The sequence below is a fragment of the Spermophilus citellus genome (genome assembly GCF_964194105.1).
Source record: "Spermophilus citellus genome assembly, chromosome: 2".
Classification (NCBI taxonomy): domain Eukaryota; kingdom Metazoa; phylum Chordata; class Mammalia; order Rodentia; family Sciuridae; genus Spermophilus; species Spermophilus citellus.
Genome location: NC_138183.1, coordinates 257035333 through 257059359, shown reverse-complemented (window position 1 = coordinate 257059359; position 24027 = coordinate 257035333). Strand labels below are relative to the sequence as shown.

Below are 24027 nucleotides of genomic sequence, written 5' to 3'. Positions count from 1 at the left end.
AAAAAAGGGTTTTGGTGGGGGGGATGATGATATGATGGGGTGGGGACGGGGGATATGGGTTCATAATTAAGTGTCCCTGGCCTGAATCTGGGCTTAAGAAAAAAAATAGTTTTATCATAGGTTCAATCCAAAAGCCTGTATTTCCCCAGTCTTTAAGAACTTTTGCTGTGCTGGGGAGGAGCCCAGGCTTGGAACATGCTAGGCAAGTGCTCTTACTCCCCGGGCATTCCCTGGCCCTTAGATTTGTGAAGTGCTTTCTACACAGTTGCTGCTCAGGGAGTGGCGCCTGCTGGTTGGTCAGACCCTCTCCCTGCACTTGCTCCTACTGTGTTGGGTTGCCTCCCCCCATTCCATCTGTTCACAGGAGATTGCTCTCTCCTTGTAACCATTACCAGTTGTTCCACCCTCTTCCATAACTGCACTGGACCACGGCGGCAAAGCAGGTAGACTTACTGCTGAGTCTGCAGTCAGTGGCCCAGACCCACCTCAGCAGAGGAGGCTCCCTCTGCGCAGGCCCAGATGGCTCTGCTCCCCCAATGGCCTGTGTGTTAAAGCACTGTGGAGTCAGGAGTCCAGTAGGGTGTGTGTGTGTGTGTGTGTGTGTGTGTGTGTGTGTGTGTGTTTATTGATTGATTGATGGATTTAACATTTATTTTTAGGTGTAGATGGACACAACACGATGCCTTTATTTTTAGGTGGTGCTGAGGATGGAACCCAGGACCCGCCCTACCGCTGAGCCCCCATCCCAGCCCCTGTATTGATTTATGAATTCTTTTTTTTTTTAAAGAGAGAGTGAGAGAGGAGAGAGAGAGAGAGAATTTTTAATATTTATTTTTTAGTTCTCGGCGGACACAACATCTTTGTTGGTATGTGGTGCTGAGGATCGAACCCGGGCCGCACGCATGCCAGGCGAGCGCGCTACCGCCTGAGCCACATCCCCAGCCCCGATTTATGAATTCTTTAGCAGTAAGTTTCCTTAGAGTGGTTAGCAGCTGCAGTCCACCCCTTGGCAGGTGGCTGCTGTGCAGGCAGGTTCCAGGGCTGGTAGCAGGGGCAGTGTGTGAGGGCTGGTGATGTGCCGATCCTGGGATGTGCACAGGCAGTGGACTCAGAAAGTGACCCAGGTTGACTCAGAAACTTGGCTCATCCAAGTTCTGCTGGTGAAAAGCAGTGATGGGCTCTGGGACTGTGTTGGATGAGGGAGCACTGGAGGGACATGATTTGCACCTGAAGTGAGTGAGCTTGGAGATTCCAGGGTAGCAGGAGCCAGCACAAAGTGCTCCTGCTCCTACAGAATCTGGAAACCACATCACTGGAACTGCATCTTCTGAAAGGAGGGGCTCAGAATGGTGAGGAATGGCTTTGGTGTGAGCTGCTAGTCACATTCAACCCCTTGCCACCTGCAGCCAGAACCTCAGATCTTGCACTGACAGCAAATAGGGGCACAGCAGCAGGGCTTGCAGCAGCTGTCCTGGCAGCAGCAGGGCTTGCAGCAGCTGTCCTGGCAGCAGCAGGGCTTGCAGCAGCTGGACTGGCAGCAGCAGGGCTTGCAGCAGCTGGACTTGCAGCAGCTGTCCTGGCAGCAGCAGGGCTTGCAGCAGCTGGACTTGCAGCAGCTGTCCTGGCAGCAGCAGGGCTTGCAGCAGCTGGACTGGCAGCAGCAGGGCTTGCAGCAGCTGGACTTGCAGCAGCTGGACTGGCAGCAGCAGGGCTTGCAGCAGCTGGACTTGCAGCAGCTGTCCTGGCAGCAGCAGGGCTTGCAGCAGCTGGACTGGCAGCAGCAGGGCTTGCAGCAGCTGGACTTGCAGCAGCTGTTCTGGCAGCAGCAGGGCTTGCAGCAGCTGGACTGGCAGCAGCAGGGCTTGCAGCAGCTGGACTGGCAGCAGCTATCCTGGCAGCAGCAAGGCTTGCAGCAGCTGGACTTGCAGCAGCTGGACTGGCAGCAGCAGGGCTTGCAGCAGCTGGACTTGCAGCAGCTGTCCTGGCAGCAGCAGGGCTTGCAGCAGCTGGACTGACAGCAGCTGGACTTGCAGCCTCCACAGGAGCCACAGCCCCCCTTGCAGCCCCCACAGGAGCCACAGCTGGAGCAGGAACAGGCTGGCACACAGCAGCACACGGGCTTGCAGCAGCACACGGGCTTGCAGCAGCTGGAGCCACAGCCCCCACAGCTGGAGCCACAGCCACCTGAGCAGCCACAGCAGGTCATGGTTCTGGAGGTGGAGGGTGGAGGAGGTGAGAGCAGCAGGTGGAGAGGGAGGAGTGAGGTGTGGGGCCTCTGGAGGAGCCAGGGCTTTATATCCCTGCCGGGGGTCAGTTATGAAGCTGGACACTGGTCACTTCCTGTCTCTGTCTCTTTTTCCCAGGAGGTCATGTGCTGTGGTAAAGCAACACAAACTCCGCTTCACCCTGTGACTTGCTTCCTACTTACACTTTTCCCTTTCTACACCTCAGGGTCCAGCTGTTGCTGGCTCTGGTGACCCTTGGCGGGGCTGAGCTTCTCCACCCCTGCACAGTGCCTTTTACTGCTGGGTGCCCATGGCTACTCCCAAAGGTGGGACATTGTGAAACTTTTCTGATATTCTGTGTTCAATGTTTATGTCAGGGCTCTTTGGATTCTTGGTCCAAGTTTATCATGACTAAGGTCATGTTCTCCACCATGTCTGGGAGGAGAAAGTTCCAGAAAGATTTTTCTGTGCCGGGCAATGTTCTGAGGAGTGCAGCTCCTCTTGTTCCCTAGGCTTCTGTGGCCTCTGTGACCTTGACTGGTCCATGTCATTTTTTGAGGGTCATGGTCTCGGATGTCCAGGGTCTTGGGGTGTGGGGACGCCTCCCCTCTCTCTCTTGCCCCTGCTCCTGCAGCTCTGTGTGTCTCCCAGTCACCCTGAAGGCTTGGAAGGCTTCCAGGGGCTGCTTCTGCTCACTGACTGCCATATCCTGAGATGGAACCTGCCATGCATCTCCCGAGGGAGCTTCACAGACCCCTAGTGTGTGTCGTGCTCTTCACAGATCCACGGGCAGGGTCCAGGGGCTCACGCTGTCCTCTGGATTGGGCACCTTAGGACCTTGGTCTGTTGGACCAGCAGTCCAGCACCCCTACAGTCTCCTCCACAGTCAGCAGCCTCTCCCTACCTCTGCCCAGGGCGGCCTTGGTCTCTCCCCAGGAGGCCTGACAGTAGCCTCTTCTCTCCTGCGCAGGGCCCCTCCCTCTCTGAGCTCAGTGATTTGGATTCCCTGACTCTGGGGGAACCCCCTTTGCTTGCAGTGTATGTGCCTCCCTGTGGTATGGTGGACAGCAGGTTTCCTGTGAGTGCCCACACTGAGTCAGGGTAGGACCTACACTGTCACAGGTGCGGTGGAAATTCTCTAGGGGAAGGCGCAGCTCTCAAGAACAGTGCCGCTCAAAAAAGCCAACAGCCAGTTGGTGGCAGGTGGCGGAGCCTGAGCTCTGAGCTAGGCTAGTCCGTAGGGAAGGCCGGGGTTACTCGCTACTGGTTATCCTGTAACCTTGACGGCGCGAACTGTGTAGTGACAGATGCCATTTAAGGGAAGTTTACTTTCAGAATCTCAACATATAGATTAAAGTGCTGTTTAGACAGATTAGGATGGACTAGGTAAATGGACATGGCCCAGAAGGCAGCAGAGCGGAGAGCTGGAGTGGGTCTTGCAAGGGCCAGGCGGCAGGCTGCTGCACGTCTCCCAGTGTCCATGGGAGGCCGTCCAGGCAGGCAGAGCAGGAAGCAGTCCAAGGAGTGTGTGAGCCAGGAGGAGCCAGGGAGTCCCCCAGGCGCTCCCAGAGGGGAACGTGATCGGCCACGGCCACAGGGGGAGACGCTGCTGGAAGTGACCGCCAGGGCCTGGGCGTGGCTTGCCTATTGAGCGCAGCCCAGGGCTCCATCCCAGCACTTCCAAAAAAAGAAAAGAAGAAATGAAATGAAACCCAGATACTCCTTTACACTCACTAGAAAGGTGGCACAGGGGTTGGCCCAGGTATGGAGAAACACGGGCCTCGGGGCATGGCTGGTGGGCCCCACTGAGAGAGGAGTTCATGCTTTCCTAAGAAGTTAGATCAGAGTTTCCAGAGGACCCATCCGCTCTTCCTGCCCGCCCCCTGCATTTGCTGGAGAGAAATGGATGCGTGTCTGAGCAGGACTGGGACATGGGTGTAGCCTGACGCACACTAGCCGCATGTCCATCAGCTGGTACAGGGCAGCCCAGCAGAAGTGAGGGACTTCTGATAGCGCATCAACACCATGTGTCTCAACACACGGCGCCTCAGGAAGAGGCCAGTCAGAAGGCCACATGCGAGTGGTTCCATAGCGTGACCCATGAGTGGAGGCCAGTCTGCAGAAACCAGGCAGGCTCAGTGCTGCCCAAGACCAGGAGCCAGCCGCACAGGCACGAGGGAGGTCCCTTGGCTGAAGAGAAGGCCCCGACCGGCAGCGTAGCTCAGGCACCTTGACGGACCTGCAGTTGTCTGAGAACATGCCACACGAGAGGGGCTGCCTGCAGCCCGTGTCCAGCCCGCAGGGCAGAGGGGCCCTGCGTGCAGAGGGGCCCTGCGTGCAGAGGGGCCCTGCGTGCAGAGGGGCCCTGCGTGCAGAGGGGACCTGCGTGCAGAGGGGACCTGCGTGCAGAGGGGACCTGTGTGCAGAGGGGACCTGCATGCAGTGCCCTCGCTGAGCTGTGGATGGAAGTGGTGCTTGGGAACGTGGAGACAGCTGGAACTCGCAGGGACTGGTCCCAGTGCCTCTCTGTCTGATGCCACCCACTCAGCTGTCTAGCAGAGACAGGTCTGTAGTGACCCAAGGCAGAGCCACACCTGTGGGCCAGGAGTGGTGGGCGTCCCTGGAGGGGGCTCCAGGAGACCTCTGAGACGATAGACCGGTGCCGTCACTGGGCGACAGATTTGCTGAAACTTGTCAAAGTCGTCTTCAATTTCACTGTACGTAAATCACGTCACAATAACAGTGAAGACAAAGCCTCCTGTGGAGTCGGAAGACTGGCCGAAAGGTCAGGAAGAGCGCAGGTCGTGAAGACACCCTCCGCATCCTACACACCAACTTCTGTCCAACCGCAAGCACCCACTGGCCAGCCAGAGGCTCTAGTTGGGAGGGAAGATGAGCGGTGACCGGCATACCCCAAGATGACAGAATGCACCTCCCCCCTTCTTCAGCCCTCTGAAGTGACCTGTGACCCTGGAGCACAACCTCCAAGTTAGGAGAAGGAGGGTGAGAGGGCAGCCAGGGTCCTGCCACCTGCAGAGTGACAAGGGCCCCTGGGACCCCTGGGCAGGATGCAGGGAGCCAGCCCACCCAGCTTCAGTGGAGCCTGGAGCTCCACCCCCAGGTACCTCCCCAACCGGGGACAGGAGATACTGTCAGGCAGATGGATGAGATTCTCCATAAGGAGCGAGGCGCCCGGTCAGCTCCCCACTCGGGAGGACACTGAGCCAGCAGAAACCCTGGGGTGCCAGGTGCAGCAGAGTCCAAGGGGGCCAGACTGAAATTGGAGAGAGAACCCCACGTATACCCCAGGACCCGCAGCCCTGATGTGGGGGCGGGCATCCCAGTGGTCAGCGCAGTCCTCAGTGCTTCCAACATGAGTCCAAGCCAGGACATGTGACACAGGAGGGCAGCTCTGTCAGGGGACCCAGACACCCTGCATGTCTCTCGGGGCCCAAGCAGGCCAGACTCAACTGCCTTGTGCCCAGGTGCTGGCAGAAGGCCCTGTGGTCCCCGGGACATGCAGTCTCTGAGGAGCTGTCACAGGGGCTCTCTTCTGGCTCTGCCCTTGCAGGAGGTGGCTGCTCGAGGGTGCCAGTGACGGTGGCCTTCCGCCGGGCCCTCTGGGAGTGCAGCTGTGAGCTGCAGGTCTTTGCAGATGCGACCCCAAGGGTCTCGTTAATGGCATAGGGACCCTCAATGGGGCTTGCTCTCTCCTGGCCGATGGCCTCTGTGGGGGTGACATGCCACTCACAGTACCTACTGGGGCTGCCCCACGGCCAGACCAGACTCCAGACCAGGGAAAAGAACTCTGCAGGGACAGCGGACCCTCTGCAGAGAAGCAAAGAGAAGTTCAGATTCTGTAAGTGGCATTTCCCAAGAGATGGGAGACCATTTCCCTTAGATTAGCACAACGAGGCCCACAGGGTGGAGATGGGAAGAGTGAGAAAGGTGATGGCAGGGTGAAGAGGCCACCGGAAGTCTGCAAGAGAGAACTGACAGTGGTCCCAGAACTCAGAAGAAAGGCAGGGGCGTGGTGAGGGAGGGGAGAGCCCATGGGGAGAGCTGGCCCCAGATCCTGGCTGAGCAGAGACCTGAGGGGCCCACAGAGGAGTGCGAGGTACCCAGCGTGCGGTGGGAGGACTGGGGACGGCGGGAGAAAGCAAAGCATCCGCCGCGGGCCTGGCCCCAGCACACAGCCAGAGCAGCCAGCCAGGACTGTGTTCTGCAAGATGGCAGAATGTGCCGTGGCCCCTTCTTCAGCCCTCTGAAGTGACCTGTGACCTGTGACCCAGACTCTGCACAGGCGCGTCTGCCGTGCTTTGCTTCTCAGGAAACCGCGGCAGATGTGCTCCCCTGGGCCAGCTGGATCAGGACCCGGAGGGAGCAGGCAGGCCCAGGCCCGGGAGTTGGGAGGGCGCACCCTGCTCAGGGACCCAGAGGACCGGAGGCCGACAAAGAACCTGCAGGGAGCAACTGGACAGGACCCCCCCCCCCGGGAGCCCAAGGAGCCCCTAGAAGGCCACCGTCCGATCACCAGGAGACCCACGGGGTGAGGGTGGGGTGCTGAAGAATCCCAAGGAGCAGCCCTAGGTGGAGGGACCAGAGACAAACCCAGAGCTGAAATCACCACCCAGTGACCCTGGAGAGGCAATGGGTATCAAAACAGCATTTTTTAAAATATTTATTTTTTAGTTGTAGTTGGTCCCATCTTTATTTTTTAATTTATTTTTGTGTGGTGCTGAGGATGGGACCCAGGGCCTCACACGTGCTAGGCGAGTGCTGTACCTCTGAGCCACAACCCCAGCTCCTCAAAATAGCATTAAAAAAAAGTGAAAGAAAAGTTATTGAGGGGCTGGGGATGTGGCTCAAGCGGTAGCGCGCTTGTCTGGCATGCGTGTGGCCCGGGTTGGATCCTCAGCACCACATACACACAAAGATGTTGTGTCCGCCGAAAACAAAAATAATAAATAAATATTAAAAAATTCTCGCTCTCTCTTAAAAAAAAATTTAAAGAAAAGTTATTGAGGTCAATGACAAAACATACCAGTTTAAAAACTTGGAAGCGTCGGGTGGTAGGTGGTCTTTTCTCTTCCTGTTTGTAGAGCTATTGTATTTTTTGATGGTGTTTATGTATGACTCAGACAAAAATAAAATTGGAAGGGAGGGAGGGGGCGACTGAGGAGGCACTGGGTACTTTAGACGCTGAGAAGCATTGTAGACCCCGACCACTGAGGCGTGGGATCACACAGAGGGCAGGTGCTCCAGCGGAGGGGACAGAAAGGGCTTGTTTCTGAACAGAACTGAGCCCAAGGGCTGAGGATGTGGCTTAAGCGGTGGCGCGCTCGCCTGTCATGTGTGTGGCCCGGGGTTCCATCCCCAGCACCACATACAAACAAAGATGTTGTGTCCCCCGAAAGCTAGAAAATAAATATTAAAACATTCCCTCTCTCTCTCTCTCTCTCTCTCTCTCTCTCTCTCTCTCTCTCTCTCTCTCTCTCTCTCTCTCTTAAAAAAAAAAAAAAAAAAAAAGAACTGAGCCCAAGAGTCGGGGTTGAGACACAGGTCAGACCCGAATCTGCAGTTTCTGACCCAGAGAGGTTCTGGAGGGGATCAGAGGGCAATGGCAGGAGCCAGGGTGAGCCAGAGCTGTGGCATGTATTTGAAAGTAGACAACAAACAGGACTTCCCTGTCACTACAGCATAAACACACACAAGGAAGGGCGTGTGTGCTTGGACTACCTGCAAGCAGGTATATAAAGGCTGCCGGAGGACAGGCCTCCTCCTTCCTCTCCTCCCTCTCCACCTGCTCCTCTCACCTCTTCCACCCTCCACCTCCAGAACCATGACCTGCTGTGGCTGCTCCGGGGGCTGTGGCTCCAGCTGTGGGGGCTGTGGCTCCAGCTGCTGCAAGCCCGTGTGCTGCTGCAAGCCCGTGTGCTGCTGTGTGCCAGCCTGTTCCTGCTCCAGCTGTGGCTCCTGTGGGGGCTGCAAGGGGGGCTGTGGCTCCTGTGGGGGCTGCAAGTCCAGCTGCTGCAAGCCCTGCTGCTGCCAGGACAGCTGCTGCAAGTCCAGCTGCTGCAAGCCCTGCTGCTGCCAGTCCAGCTGCTGCAAGTCCAGCTGCTGCAAGCCCTGCTGCTGCCAGTCCAGCTGCTGCAAGCCCTGCTGCTGCCAGGACAGTTGCTGCAAGTCCAGCTGCTGTAAGCCCTGCTGCTGCCAGGACAGCTGCTGCAAGTCCAGCTGCTGCAAGCCCTGCTGCTGCCAGTCCAGCTGCTGCAAGCCCTGCTGCTGCCAGGACAGCTGCTGCAAGTCCAGCTGCTGCAAGCCCTGCTGCTGTCAATCCAGCTGCTGCAAACCCTGCTGCTCCTCAGGTTGTGGGTCCTCTTGCTGCCAGTCCAGCTGCTGCAAACCCTGCTGCTCCTCAGGCTGTGGGTCCTCTTGCTGCAAGTCCAGCTGCTGCAAGCCCTGCTGCTGCCAGGACAGCTGCTGCAAGCCCTGCTGCTGCCAGTCCAGCTGCTGCCAGGACAGCTGCTGTGTCCCTGTGTGCTGCCAGTGTAAGATCTAACCAGTCCTAGGAAATCCCATCGGCGTCTGAAGAAGTGTCTCATGGGGCCTCCTACTCTGCAGATCCACCCTCATCCTAGGCTCTAAAGTATCCCTTCCTCCGTGTTCAGAGCTGGGCACTCATCGCTGGGCCATGGAGGAGGTACCGGCTTTGTGCCCACTGTCCCTTATGGGAAGCCTTGGAGGGGCGCCCTGGGTTCTCCCTCCTTCTGTGCTGAAACACAGTCCTCTTGGAGCTCCTCAGCCTAGGTCCCTCACTGCTAGTGGCCCACTGGCGACCTCAGCTCTTCAGCCACACCGAACACTGGCCTCATGCCCGCTCTTTTTCTCTTTGCATATCTGACCCCAACAGGGCACCGTGAATCCTTAAATAAATAACCCTCCCACTCAGAAAGCCGTTCTTGTGGTGCATGTTTTCCAGCTCCCCCCTCACAGGTGAAGTCACCATCTCCTGCGTCTGGGTTTGCGGTCCACTCTTGCAGCCATACACTGACAGTGACCTCTGACAGGCCCATGCAGACGGGATGGCACTGAGGAAGACAGGTGCTGACTCTGGAGGGAAGCGGATTTGAGGCTCCGTATCTGCAGAGTGGCAGGAAGGGACAGGACCCACCAGTGGCCTCTGAGAGGAGATGGGGCCCTGGGTGAGGTGGGGGCCCCACGGGGGGACACAGTAGAGGACACAGACACAGGCTGTGCTGGGGCTTTCAGGGGGTGGGTGGGCTCTGGCTTGGTGTCAGGACCAGACACTGTGCTAATAGTTTGTCAAGTAATCGTCCTCTTGATACCTCTGTCTCCTCACCAAGGAGGTCATCTGCCACCGTGTCATGGAGACTAGACGTCTGAACCTTGCAGAGTGCTTGGCACGCACTGGACACACACAAGGCATGCGGGGGTGTGGGCACTGCTGGGCCACAGCTCATGGGGTCACGTGAGTGTGTGTGACAGAGCTGTGCTGCAGGCTGGATCCTGAAGAGCACCAGGGGAGGCCGGGCAGGGCCCTGCAGAGTCTGGGTGTTTTGAGGCTACACTGGGGTGGCCTGGCAAAGGTGGCCTTGCAGAGGTGCAGCACAGCACGTGGGTCCCATGGCTGGTCGCTGTACAGGACCAGCACCTGTTCAGGGTGGAAGCCACTGGAGGTGAGGCTCAGGAAGCTCCAGGTGCAGTCTGACTGGGTGGAGGCTGCTGGTCATGAGGTGAGGGAGGCCGCAGGTGAGTTGCTGTCTCCTGCAGTATAACAAATCGCTCACTCAGAGACTAAAAACCACACCCACACTTCACCTGCTCCCATAGGTCCAAAGCCCAGGCTGAGGGAACCTGGGCCTCTCCTCAGGATGTCCTGGAGCCATTGTTGAGCTGACAGGCCACGCAGGGTTCTACGGGAGCTCTGGGACCTCTCCCATGTTCACCGAGGCTTGAAGGGTTAGTTCCTTCTGATCGAGGCTTGAGTTGTCATCCAGAGACCATCTTTGGTGTTTGAGCTTCCTTAACTGGTGGACCACTGCCACTGGCCATTCCTAGCAGGCTTTGGCTTCCTTCCTGGCCAGCAGAGGGGCATCTCTCCATTCAGGCCCCGCCCCTTCTCAGAGCTCCTCTGGTTAGGCCTGGCCCATCCAGGATCGCCTCACTTTGGATCAGCTTAACTCATGGCAGACCCCAATCACATCTGCCCACTTCCCACAGTCACAGGGGTGAGGTCTTGCCAGTCACAGGCTCCTCCCATGCTCTAGAGGGCCATGTAGGAAGAGGGTCTTTGAGGGCTAGTTCTACAATTCTGCTGTCACAAAAGGAGAGACAGGTCTGGGGAGACGGGGACAGGCCATGCTCACAGCCTACGTGGGAATGCAGATGAGGTATCCAGGAGAGGGGTGAGAGGGGCCAGTGTGGAGTCACACCCAGCAGCTGTCAGCTCGGAGGAGCAGCAGGGTGGAAGAGAATGAGTCAGATGACATCAGATTGTGGGGTACAGAGAGGGGATCCAAGGTGGACATCTGGGAACACAGAACCTGGAGGAGAGGAGGTGAAGGGACCCAAGGGGCCTGGCCTGGGAGCCCAGGAGGGCTTGACCCCCAGACTCTCCACATCTCAAAGGCATGACTATGTAAGACCCTAGGAATCTACAAGACCCACCCAGCCAAACCCAGCCAAATTCAGCCAAACCCAACCAAACCCAGACAAACCCAGCCAAACCCAACCAAACCCAACCAAACCCAGACAAACCCAGCCAAACCCAGCCAAACCCAGCCAAAACCAACCAAACCCGGCCAAACCCAGCCAAACCCAGCCAAACCCAACTAAACCCAACCAAACCCAGCCAAACCCAGCCAAACCCAACCAAACCCAACCAAACCCAGCCAAACCCAGCCAAAACCAACCAAACCCAACCAAACCCAGCCAAACCCAGCCAAACCCAACCAAACCCAACCAAAACCAACCAAACCCGGCCAAACCCAGCCAAACCCAGCCAAAACCAACCAAACCCGGCCAAACCCAGCCAAACCCAGCCAAACCCAACCAAACCCGGCCAAACCCAACCAAACCCAACCAAACCCAACCAAACCCGGCCAAACCCGGCCAAACCCGGCCAAACCCGGCCAAACCCAGCCAAACCCAGACAAACCCAGCCAAAACCAACCAAACCCAGCCAAACCCAGCCAAACCCAGCCAAACCCAACCAAACCCAGCCAAACCCAGCCAAAACCAACCAATCCCAGCCAAATCCAGCCAAACCCAACCAAAACCAGCCAAACCCAGACAAACCCAACCAAACAAAAACAAACCCAACCAAACCCAGACAAACCCAGACAAACCCAACTAAACCCAGACAAACCCAGACAAACCCAACCAAAACCAACCGAACCCAACCAAACCCAGCCAAAACCAACCAAACCCAACCAAACCCAGCCAAACCCAGCCAAACCCAACCAAACCCAACCAAAACCAACCAAACCCGGCCAAACCCAGCCAAACCCAGCCAAAACCAACCAAACCCGGCCAAACCCAGCCAAACCCAGCCAAACCCAACCAAACCCGGCCAAACCCAACCAAACCCAACCAAACCCAACCAAACCCGGCCAAACCCGGCCAAACCCGGCCAAACCCGGCCAAACCCGGCCAAACCCGGCCAAACCCAACCAAACCCGGCCAAACCCAGTCAAACCCAGCCAAACCCAGCCAAACCCAGCCAAACCCAGACAAACCCAGCCAAAACCAACCAAACCCAGCCAAACCCAGCCAAACCCAGCCAAACCCAACCAAACCCAGCCAAACCCAGCCAAAACCAACCAATCCCAGCCAAATCCAGCCAAACCCAACCAAAACCAGCCAAACCCAGACAAACCCAACCAAACAAAAACAAACCCAACCAAACCCAGACAAACCCAGACAAACCCAACTAAACCCAGACAAACCCAGACAAACCCAACCAAAACCAACCGAACCCAACCAAAACCAACCAAAACCAACCAAACCCAACCAAACCCAGCCAAACCCAACCAAACCCAACCAAACCCAGCCAAACCCAACCAAACGAAAACAAACACAAGATCCTCTGGGAACTAATACATGAGTCTGGGTTTAGCAAGGTCCCAGGTTGCAAGATCGACCCATAGAAATGCATCACCCATCTGTATGATTACAAACCAAAATGGAATCACAGTATCATACACAATCACTCCCCAAATATATTGGCATAAACTTAACAAGAAGTACAGAATGTAGATGCTGAAAATGACAAAATGCTAATGCAAGAAATCCAAGAAGACCACATCAACCGAGACAGACCATATCACGTACTGCAAGGCTCCATGTGGTAAGATGCCAATTCTCTGAAATTAACCTGTATTTTAAAAACATTCCTATTAAAATCCTGCCAGGATACACTGTAGATATAGACCCTGTTCAAAACTTTACATAGAAAGATAAAGGAACCAGAATAACCAAAGAAATGCAAAAACCGAACATGACTAGAGGAACAGCACTCCCTAACTTTAGGATAAAATTGCCCCTGGGGAAGTCAGGACAGGGGGTGTTGGTGGAGGAAAGACTCGCAGAGCCACCCAGCAGAGCAGCGAGCCCAGTTTCTCCCACCAAGCCCAGCCACTGGGGCAAGGGTACAGGGCGGTCTCTTGTCAACAAATAGTTGGGACAATTGGATATTTGTAGGGGGAGAAAATCTGTCTTGACCCAAACTTCATGTTTATTATAACTCGGATCACGAGCGGATGGCAGAAGAGATTTAGAAGGCAAATCTCCATGACAAGAGGGAGGTGGGAGCTCTCTCCCGTGGCTCCAAAGACGCGGTCAAGACGCGGTCGAAAAGAAAACCACTGATAAGCTGGGCTTCCTCAGAACTGGAAAGTCTTGCCCAGAGGAGACTCCAGCAAGGGGTGGGCCAGCAAGCCCAGACCTGGGGCACGTCCCACTGACGGGACACATGACTTCTCCCAGAATGTGCCAAGAACCCTCCAGACTCCACAGTGAGGAAGATGTCCCAGCGGGAACGTGGGTGAAGGGTCTGAAGAGTCAGTTCACAGAGGAGGATGACGAAGGTGAGATGGCCATGAAACAACGGTCAGCACTGGTCAGCCCCAGGGGTCAGCACCGGGGTCAGCACATGGCACAGCAACTAGGGTCAGTACAGAGGCCAGCACCAGGGGTCAGCACAGGGATCAGCACAGGGGTCAGTACAGGGGCCAGCACCAGGGGTCAGCACAGGGGTCAGCACAGGAGTCAATATAGGGGCCAGCACCAGGGGTCAGCATAGGGGTCAGCACAGGGGCCACCAGGGAACCGTGAAACTCATTTTTAATGTGGCCTGGGGATCAAGCCCAGGGTGCTCTACCACTGAGCCACACCCCCAGCCCTTTTCATTTTTTGTTTAGAGACAGTGTCTTGCTAAGCTGCCCAGGCTGGCCGTGAACTTGTGACCCTCCTGCCTCAGCCTCCTGAGTGGCTGGGATGACAGTATGGCCACCTCACCCAGCTGGCCATGCAAAATTAAAGGCCAATGAGACGTCACTGCACTTCTATCAGAACATCTAAGGTCTTTTAAGATTCCGAAGATTCCAGGTGCTGGTGAGGTGGGGAGCCACCAGCTCTTACCCGGGCTGGTGGGAATACAGGAGGTCCAGCCTCTGGGGAAACCGGACCCACTGGGCCCACCAAGCTCAGCGGGCACTCTCCACAGGACCCAGTGGCCACGCTGTGGGGTCTGTCCCAGAGAAGTCGAAACCTGTACTGACACGAAACTCAGCGCCTGGAGGTGTTGATGCACCCTGATGCCCCCTGAGGCCAGTCGGCCGGAGTGCAGCCCGTGCGCTGAGGAAAGGACTGCCGGCCACGCGGCTCACCCTGGCGTGGATGCCACAGCGTGTAGGGGCACCTCCCTCTCCCCTCTGTCCCTGCTCTGATGACCTGTGAGGAAGGCCACTCCTCCTCCCGACCACCCACAGGGTCTGGTACCTGCTTTCCTGCTCCTTCAAGCCATTTTCAGGACCCGCGGCTTTCCCAGGAAGCCAGATGTGAGCCCTGAACCTGCCGCACACCCTGCATGGTCAGTCCACGTCCACCACGTCTGGAGACGGTGTGAGCGACTCCCCGAGCCTGGCTGCAGGCTGCGTCCCCAGCATGGTGGTGGCCAGGTGCAGGGCCTGGAGGAGGAAGGGTGAGAGGCAGGCCGAGGTCTGGGGCTCCACCAGCCCAGGGGTCGATGCTGGTCTTGTAGGGTGGTCAGCTCCTGTGAGAACAGGCTGTTAGGGAGCTGGCTCCTCCCAGCCCATGCACCACTCGCTCTTCTCACACACGTACCGTCATTGGGATGCCATCTGCATGTGGTCCTCCCCAGGGCTGAGCAGATGCCAACCCTGTGTTCTTGGACCTCCAGAACCGTGAGAAAAACAACCCCCTTATCCTTATACAGTAATCCAGCTCAAGTATTTTGTCATAGCAACAGAGCACAGACTGATCCAACACCCAGACTCCGTTCTGAGTGGCAGTCCTTCCTGTTTCTGTGGGGCAGGGGACAAACAGAAACTGCCAGGGGTCCACACCACGGAACACCATGCGGCTGTGGAAGGTGGTCTGTGGACACGCACTGTAACGTGGCCCAACCTCAGTTAGGTTTATCAAGTGCCAAGCTCAGCAGGTTGCACCCCGTGCAGGCTCGTCCACGCACACGGCAGTCCTAGCCCAGGGCCAGGACCGTCAGAGGGGACTGAGGGGCAGATGAGGACTCTTCAGGGCGATGGAAGGGCTAAGCGTCTTGATTGCAGTGGTCTCTTGAATCCTCATAGGCAACGGAATCTCACAGAACTGCCCACTGAAAGATCCACCCCCAAACTGGCGGTCCAGGCTGGGTGTGCCCAGTGGTCAGCGCCTACCTGGCCTGTGTGAGGCCCTGGTTCCCAGCCTCAGCACCACAGAGACGTGATGGAGTCCCAGGGGGGGCCTGGGATTGAAGGGACAGTACAGGGCCAGGTCCCAGGTCCTGGGTGTGGACAGCAAATGGGATTTAGGAAGATTCACCTTGAGGGGCACAGGGCAGGCTGGAGGGCACTAAGGGCCTAAACCTGGCTCTGTCTGTGCCAGGAGCAGCCTCCTGAAGGCCAGGGGCCCGTCCTAGCTCCAGGCCTGACCCCCCCACCGCAGGGAGGGAGGAAGGCTGGGTTCAGGAGACGCTGGCCCTAGGCAAGGGCTCCTTTGAGCCCAGGGCAGGGTCCCGGCTCCTCAACCCTGGTGTGGGAGGCGTCCTGCCCGCCTGCCCTTCACACCTTAGCCCCTCAGCACCTGGGTTCAACCTCCACGGGCCCAGATCCCAGACCAGCCTCGGCCAGGCTGCCTGGCTCTCCACCTGGCCACAGCGAGCATGCGCCCAGCCCTGCCACCCGCCAGCAGATGGCCCTGCTGCAGATGGTGAGCTGACTTCCACGCTGTACTGAGGTTTCCCCCTGGAGCAGGGCCACATGGCCCAGGTGCCAGCAGGGACAGTGCCATGGAGAGCCAGTTCCCAGGCCTCCCACCACGGTCAACCCAGCAGACAGGCCTCGGGAGTGCGGAGCCCAGCCCCAGGGATCCGAGCTGTGCGGAGGCTTCAGAGCTGGGGTGCAGTCAGAGCTGGGGTGCAGTCAGAGCTGGGGTGCAGTCAGACCGGGGCCGTCCCCAGGGAGCAGCCACAGGCGGAGAGCAGTCGCTGCCCCTGGGAGAAGGAAGCACGGGGTGGGAGGGCCTGTCAGGGGGCAGCACTCGGATCCTCTGCCACCTGCAGGGGTGCAGTCTCCTGGGGTCAGTTCTGGCTCTGAGGTGAGGTAGTAAGGGGGGGCCTTGAGGGGCAGGGCCCAGTGGGGCACTGCGAGGTCAAGGGGTCATGGCCCCACAGGGATGGGGGAAGCTCTCCTGGAAGCCAGTGGAGCTCACAGGGTCTGGTGCCTCCCAGTCTCTGGCTTCTTTTCTCCCCATATGATCCCTGCCACCACGCTGCCAGGGGTCAGGGGACGTCCCCAGAGCCAGCACTTGCTGCTTAGACCTTCAGACTCCAAAAACGTGAGTTAAATCAACGCTGTTTTCTTTTTGTAATTTTGTAATTTTTTTGGGGGGGGGGAAGATGGCCATTTATATTAACTGGATGTTGCCACCAGGATGGAGTATCAATTTCTTCCCTGAATTGGAGTCCTAGTCTTGTAACTCTGGTTCTGCGTCATCATTCTAAGGTATGTGTTAGGTTCTGAGTCTGAGGAAGACCCCTTCCGCTCTCGGTGTTTTTATAGGGTCTCGTCACCAGCACAGACTCAAAGTACTTGAGTTGTACATTTTGGCAGAAGTCGACAAAAATCCTCACTTCTTGAGCTTTTTGCCACTGTGCACTTTCTGGTGGTACGGAGGCTGGGCGGGGCACTGAAGTCCTTGCCACACACTTCGCATTTGTAAGGTCTTTCTGCAGCGTGGACCCTGTGGTGGGCTGGAAGGCGTGCGCTCTCACCAGACCCCTTTCCGCATGTCTCACGTTGAGAGTTTCTCCCGGGTGTGAACCCTCCGAGGGACTCCAAGACCTGAGGGGAGACTAAAGGCTTTACCACCCTCCTCACACTTATGGGGTTCTCCTGTGTGGACCCTCTGGTGATGGCGAAGACTCCAGCTCCCCCCAAGCCCTTCCCACACTCCCACCCTGTGAGGTCTCTCTAGTGGGTCCTCTCTGATGGGTGTGAACCGCGAACTGTCTCTAAAGCCCTTTCCTCACACCTGCCCTCTGTCCGGCTTCTCCCCTGTGTGGACTCTGCTGGGACTGGAGGCCCGAGCACTGACCCAGCCCTTACCACGTAGACCACAGGAGTATGGTCTCTCTCCAGGATGGACTCTCCGATGGCCTGGCTGAAGCCCTTGCCACACACTTCACTTCTGCAGGGTTTCTCCCCAGTGTGGACTCGCTGATGGGTGTGGAGATGTGCCGCCTGAGTGAACCCTTGCCACACTCCTCCATTGGTAAGGCTTCTCTCCAGTGTGAGTCCTATAGTGAGTGACGAGCCTGTGCTGCTATGGAATCTCTTGCCACAGCTGTCACATCTGTGGGACTTCTCTCCTGGGTTACACTGGTGAGGATAAAAAGGGCTCTTACTGAAGCAATCGCCAGATCCCTGACCTGGCCCAGTGTCTCTCCTGGGCGGAGTCTGACGGGTTTGCAGCTGTGTGTTCTGAATGAAGCGCTTCTCCCCTGGGGGACCCTCTGATGAAGGTGAGGCACTGGACTGTAATGGAAGCTCATTCCAACCTCACTAACTACATGGATGTGGTCTCTCTTAAAAGGGTGACTGCAGGTTGGAGCCATCAGTAATGCTCCGGCCACATTTGTCACATCTGCAGGGCTTCTGCTCTGTCTCATTTTTAACATGTTCACTGGATGGTGATCTCCTCGTCAAGTCTGCACACAAATGCACACTGCTTTTCACACCAATTAGCTTACTTCCACTGAGATTCTCTGACTTGCTCAGAATGCATTCTGGCAAGAGTCCTGGGTTCTTAAAGTTGAAAACTCTTCATTTTCAGCATACCTGGGACCATTTCCTTTATGGTTCTTTGTATGCTCTCACTTTCAAAAACCTGAATGGATCTCCTTGTGATGACTGGAGATCCTTCCTCTGAGGACATCTGGTTATTCACTTCAACCTGTTTCCAGATTGGCAGCAGGATACTCTGCAGGTGAAAGGTATTTCAATGTCGCGTCTACCCGCCGGCAGGAAAGACGACAACAGCAGGATTCTTCTTTAACACACTTTATTGGAAGCTTCCATGAGGTATAGATGAGAGAGAAAAGGCCCCGAGCCCGAGAAAACCACCCCTTATATACTTCAGCTGCAGCCCTGCTCGTGCACCATTGGACAAAGAGTGCATAGCAACACAGCAGCAGCCAATAGAATGATAGACCCAGCACTTGCACATAATGCAAGAGACACCCAGCTCCAGCTTGTGCAAAGCAACAAGCACTTCTTGAAAACAGTTTGTTCCAGGAGCTGGACAATTGATACATTGTATTCTAGGGAGTGGCTGAAAACAAAGAACTGGGTCTCAGCCCAAGAATTAGGCTCACGCCCACACAAGGCAGCACAGCAAAATGGCTCTCTACAGTTCCCCCCTTTTGTTTTCTAAAAACAATACAGGCAAGAGTAGAGGTGAATTGCCATTACTCATACTAAGCCTTCAACCAGGAACCTTATCAGACCCAAGCAGGTCAGGACGTTCCCGCATGACCGGTATTGGCTGAATATGAAAACAGACACCACAGATCTTACAAGGCCTTGTGAGCTGGCCTCCTTGACGTGCATAAACTTCAGGGCTGGATCCAAGCCCTGGGGGCCGGGGGGAATCCACTGCCAGCAGTGTTTTCCTTTTGTTTGTTGCACGTCAAAGGGAATCAAGTAGCCCCTGTCTTAGGTCGTTCACTGCCCTTACATTGCTTACCCGTCCTTGGGGAGGCCCCATTCCCCTGTCTTAGGTTGCAGTGCAAGCGTGAAAGTTGCCCGTCTCTGGGTACTACAAGATCAGCTCGTTGTTGCCAAGGCGTTTAATGGTATCTACTCAGCCAGTCATTATTAGGTCTCTGAGGCTGAACTGTGGCTATAAAAATACAACGACAAACAAGTTGGCAACACCCTAAAAGAAAGGCACGGGTCCTAAAGCGATAGAAAAGCACTAGTGTGGAAACCCATCTGCGTGCAATGGCAGTAAAGCCGGCAGAGTGCAAGGGCTTTCCAACACTAAGAGAATAGCAAGAAGAGACATGTCGTTCCCAGTGCAATGTCCGTAAACTTGGGGTGCAACGACCATGTCAAAGATTCACTGTTTAATTTGCGCAAGCCAAACTTGAGGTGAGTTGCCATTTTCTAAAGCTGCAAGAGCTTGTGTGAGCATAGCCTTATCATGAGCATTGCGGGCCTTAAGGCGACAGAGAAACCACAAGCAGAGAACCATACCGAAGCAACACATTGCACCAATCTCTGTAAAGTGCTATGCTTCACTTTCAGGCCCTTGGAGCGTAACAGACCATCTAGGGCCGAGAAAAGCGGACTTGAAGGTGCGGCACCCCTGACACAACAACAAGAAAAACACAGAAAACAAAAGACACAGACGACAAAAAGAACACAGAAAACAAAAGTAAAAGCACACATTGCAGCTGCAATAAAATATGAGGCCTACGGGGTCCCGCTCTCGGGGACGAGGGGTCCGCTCACGGACGAGGGGTCCACTCAGGGACGAGGGGTCCACTCACGGGACGAGGGGTCCACTCACGGGACGAGGGGTCCACTCCGGGACGAGGGGTCCACTCACGGACGATCGGTGCACCACTCCTGTCGACTGAAAGTTCTGATTTTCCCGGGTTTCGGCACCACTTGTCGCGTCTACCCGCCGGCAGGAAAGACGACAACAGCAGGATTCTTCTTTAACACACTTTATTGGAAGCTTCCATGAGGTATAGATGAGAGAGAAAAGGCCCCGAGCCCGAGAAAACCACCCCTTATATACTTCAGCTGCAGCCCTGCTCGTGCACCATTGGACAAAGAGTGCATAGCAACACAGCAGCAGCCAATAGAATGATAGACCCAGCACTTGCACATAATGCAAGAGACACCCAGCTCCAGCTTGTGCAAAGCAACAAGCACTTCTTGAAAACAGTTTGTTCCAGGAGCTGGACAATTGATACATTGTATTCTAGGGAGTGGCTGAAAACAAAGAACTGGGTCTCAGCCCAAGAATTAGGCTCACGCCCACACAAGGCAGCACAGCAAAATGGCTCTCTACATTTCAATGCAAATTTTTGAAGCATTTCCATCTCATTTTGACTGGTACTGCCAAAATAGCTACTTCCCTGGGTTTCTGTCTCCATCATCCAAAGCTCTTCTGCTTCCAACTGAGACACCATATCCACTTTGAAGGGAAGGTACCCCACAGCAACCAGGTTCTAGAAATTCTCCTCCATTACATCTCGGTCCAGCTTCCTCTGAGTAAGGTCCAGCAGCCCCAGCTCCTGTGTGGTGAGGACCCCAGCCACATGGTTGAATGTCACTGCTCCTGAAGCTTGGTCGTTCATTCCTGCTCCTTCCGGGGAAGGCCAGATTCCTGAAGAGGCATGTCTCTCACAGCAGCTCCAAGTACTAAATGGACAGATGGGAAGTCCTGAGAACCAGGAGTCCCTTTCTCTTGTAGACAGGTCCACATGGTCCACAGGAGAACGCCTGGTGTCAGGGAGAGATGGGATCAATAAACTCACTTCTGAGTCCTACGCACACTCAGGTACTCAACCAGAATCTGCTCATTTTCCTCACGATTATTTACAGAGAGAAGGAAGCCAGGCTGAGGCGAGAGACGACGGGCAAGGACATGTTCAGTTCAGCGGCAGCACAGTCCCTCCGGCTGCCTGGTTCAGGGGGGAGAAAGGCTGCGGTGAGACTAGCCGTTTCTCCTCGCAGCTTCCAGGTGAAAGGCGCTGCGAACGCAGAGCCCTGTGGACAGCAAAGGCGACCAGCCGCGCGGACCTGAGCCTCGACCTGAGCCTCATCTAACCTGCTCCTCCGCAGGACCCTCCGGCTCACCGCCCTCCCAGAGCAGGAAACAGGCAGGAGCACAGCTCCGGAGGCAGGCAGGGCCCAGGGGATCCACGCTTCTGCCCTCCATCTCTCTGCCTCCCCACCTCCCCCGCGGCCTCGACTTCTCCATGTTAAATCGCCGGACAGGTGGCCACGAGACTCATGCTGAGGCTGAAAAGGCTCTGTGGGTTGTTGTGGCCACAGGCAGGGTGGACTCACCTCCCGGACCAAAAGACGATGACTGCCTTGCTTTCCCGGGCGTAGGTGCCGCTGTTTTCTTTATAAAGTATCTAGCCTCAGATATTTCATCACAGTAACAGAAAACGGATGAATGCAAACAGCAACAAGAGTACACTTCCCAATGTTTGGACAGTCACATCCTGAGAGGAAAACGAGAATTTGCCTCTGAGATGATGCATTGGCAGGTGTGGGTGTTCTGTTTGAGCTTATGGGGATTTCTTGATATTTTTCTATGCTAAATATGTTATTCTTGCACTTCAGAAACGGCAAATAAGAGGTTAAACACGAGGTCATGAAGAGTCGTGGTTCTGCCCCAGGGATATAACTGAAGTGTGCAGCAGCCCTGGAGCCAGTGGTACCCTGCACAGTGAGAGGGCGAAGGTGGGGAGGTACGTGGGGACTGATGCAATGACAGTAAGCAGTTTCTTCTGCAGGGAACTCTGAACCTCAAAGAAAGAGCTGGGGGAAGGGTGTGGATAGGAACCTGCATGGCTGGTAAGTAGAAGCTGCAAAGTCCACAGAACAAGCTGTCTTGAGTCTAAAAGTGCACCTGGCTCACCTGCACCAGAATCTGAATTTCTTATGATTTTGGACAAAAGGAAACATTGGTCACTCCACTGGGTCTCTGCAGTGAAGGAAGGGAGATTTGGACATGGCAAGACATTCCCAAATCACCTCCTTCTGAGGGTCCCCCAGCCAGAGGAGCCGGGCACTGAAGCTGCACAGAAGGCAGTGGATGAGTGGGTGTGTCACAGGTGGAGCAGTTTGTGTTGTTGTAAACACACAACTTCCCTAGGGAAAGTGTGGAAATAGACATAAGGAAGAGACTGTACCTGCCATCAGGACCCCAGACAGGTACTTAAAGCCCCGGCTCAGGAGGCCCCACACCTCATTCCTCCCTCTCCACCCTAAACTCTCACCTCCTCCACCCTCCACCTCCAGAACCATGACCTGCTGTGGCTGCTCAGGGGGCTGTGGCTCCAGCTGTGGGGGCTGTGGCTCCAGCTGCTGCAAGCCCGTGTGCTGCTGTGTGCCAGCCTGTTCCTGCTCCAGCTGTGGCTCCTGTGGGGGCTGCAAGGGGGGCTGTGGCTCCTGTGGGGGCTGCAAGTCCAGCTGCTGTCAGTCCAGCTGCTGCAAGCCCTGCTGCTGTCAGGACAGCTGTTGCAAGTCCAGCTGCTGCAAGCCCTGCTGCTGCCAGGACAGCTGCTGCAAGTCCAGCTGCTGCAAGCCCTGCTGCTGTCAGGACAGCTGTTGCAAGTCCAGCTGCTGCAAGCCCTGCTGCTGCCAGGACAGCTGCTGCAAGCCCTGCTGCTGCCAGGACAGCTGCTGCAAGTCCAGCTGCTGCAAGCCCTGCTGCTGCCAGGACAGCTGCTGCAAGTCCAGCTGCTGCAAGCCCTGCTGCTGCCAGTCCAGCTGCTGCAAGCCCTGCTGCTGCCAGTCCAGCTGCTGCAAGCCCTGCTGCTGTCAGGACAGCTGTTGCAAGTCCAGCTGCTGCAAGCCCTGCTGCTGTCAGGACAGCTGCTGCAAGTCCAGCTGCTGCAAGCCCTGCTGCTGCCAGGACAGCTGCTGCAAGTCCAGCTGCTGCAAGCCCTGCTGCTGCCAGTCCAGCTGCTGCAAGCCCTGCTGCTGCCAGTCCAGCTGCTGCAAGCCCTGCTGCTGTCAGGACAGCTGTTGCAAGTCCAGCTGCTGCAAGCCCTGCTGCTGCCAGGACAGCTGCTGCAAGTCCAGCTGCTGCAAGCCCTGCTGCTGCCAGGACAGCTGCTGCAAGTCCAGCTGCTGCAAGCCCTGCTGCTGCCAGTCCAGCTGCTGCAAGCCCTGCTGCTGCCAGTCCAGCTGCTGCAAGCCCTGCTGCTGTCAGGACAGCTGTTGCAAGTCCAGCTGCTGCAAGCCCTGCTTCTGCCAGTCCAGCTGCTGCAAGTCCAGCTGCTGCCAAGACAGCTGCTGCAAGTCCAGCTGCTGCAAGCCCTGTTGCTGTCAGTCCAGCTGCTGCAAGCCCTGCTGCTGTCAGGACAGCTGTTGCAAGTCCAGCTGCTGCAAGCCCTGCTGCTGCCAGTCCAGCTGCTGCAAGCCCTGCTGCTCCTCAGGCTGTGGGTCCTCCTGCTGCCAGTCCAGCTGCTGTGCCCCTATTTGCTGTCAGTGCAAGATCTGAGGTTCTGGACACAGAACTTCAGTGGCCCCTGCACACCCTCAGTCTCCAGACAGAGGCAGGAGCTGCACCCCAGACCCCTGGGGCTCACCCCTGGCTCTTATCTTCCAGTTGTTGGAAGCTGCATCTGCAGACCAAGGAGGACCCAGGTCTCCAGGGAAGAAGGACACCACTAACTGGTGGGCTAGGTCCCTCTTCCAATGCCCAGGGATCATGCCTCTCCCCCCTCACCACGTTCTCCAGCCTCTGAGTCACTGACCCTCATGGCCTCTGGCTTCACCTGGACATGCAGCACATAGTGGAGTCCCCGCAGCCTGGGCACCCCCAAGCTGTGAGCGCCTTGTCCACTGACAGTGGCCCAGCCCAGGCTGGCTCTGGGCCCTCCCTCTCTGGCCAACTTCTCTGATTCCTCTGTGGAGGCGTGTACCCTCGATGTCCTGAAATAAAGTCTGTCACCCACTCTGTTTCCATGGTGTTCTTCATTTCTTTAGCCCCTTTCCGCTCTCCTGGATCCTCCTCCCAGCTCCTGCCCTGGGTCCCATCAGGGTGTAGTCTCAGGCCATTCAGGAGCTGGAAATGGACCAACACAGAGGGAGTTTTTTAAAAGTCACTGAGTCGAAATCAGTAGGAATGTCAAGGCAGCCGTGCGTGGAGAGTTCTGGAAACGCAGGGTGCTGCTCCCGGCACACTGCTCCTCCATGAATCAGGCCAGAGCTCCAGACTCAGGAGAGCCTGGGGCATCTCCCTGCCCTGGGTCCCTTTCCAGGCTTGATGTGGGAGGCTG

At 56.4% G+C, this 24027-nt stretch overlaps 3 protein-coding genes across 7 annotated transcripts in view; 2 read left to right on the top strand and 1 right to left on the bottom strand.

The window, feature by feature from the left end:
• LOC308630755 (uncharacterized protein) overlaps positions 1-24027 on the bottom strand; it is a gene marked incomplete at both ends in the record, with an annotated part of 112691 nt that overhangs the window by 62447 nt on the left and 26217 nt on the right. Inside the window, one exon of one of the 4 annotated variants that reach the window (XM_081261298.1) lies at positions 2050-2081. In XM_081261298.1, the coding sequence (XP_081117424.1) occupies positions 2050-2081 (32 nt within the window). Of the gene's footprint in view, positions 1-1414; positions 2207-24027 lie in introns of those variants that run through there. The other 3 variants (XM_081261299.1, XM_081261300.1, XM_081261301.1) reach the window with 3 other exon arrangements.
• Positions 8068-8787, top strand: LOC308630782 (uncharacterized protein; the record flags this gene model as incomplete). The annotated part of the gene is made up of 1 exon (XM_081261423.1): positions 8068-8787. The coding sequence occupies one exon, from the start codon at positions 8068-8070 to the stop codon at positions 8785-8787; it is 720 nt and encodes a 239-aa protein (XP_081117549.1).
• The window catches only part of LOC308630769 (uncharacterized protein), a gene marked incomplete at both ends in the record, with an annotated part of 36122 nt that continues 34138 nt past the window's right edge, over positions 22044-24027 (top strand). The window contains 2 exons of one of the 2 annotated variants that reach the window (XM_081261341.1): positions 22044-22264; positions 22676-23246. In XM_081261341.1, the coding sequence (XP_081117467.1) occupies positions 22044-22264; positions 22676-23246 (792 nt within the window). Of the gene's footprint in view, positions 22265-22675; positions 23247-24027 lie in introns of those variants that run through there. The other variant, XM_081261340.1, reaches the window with a different exon arrangement.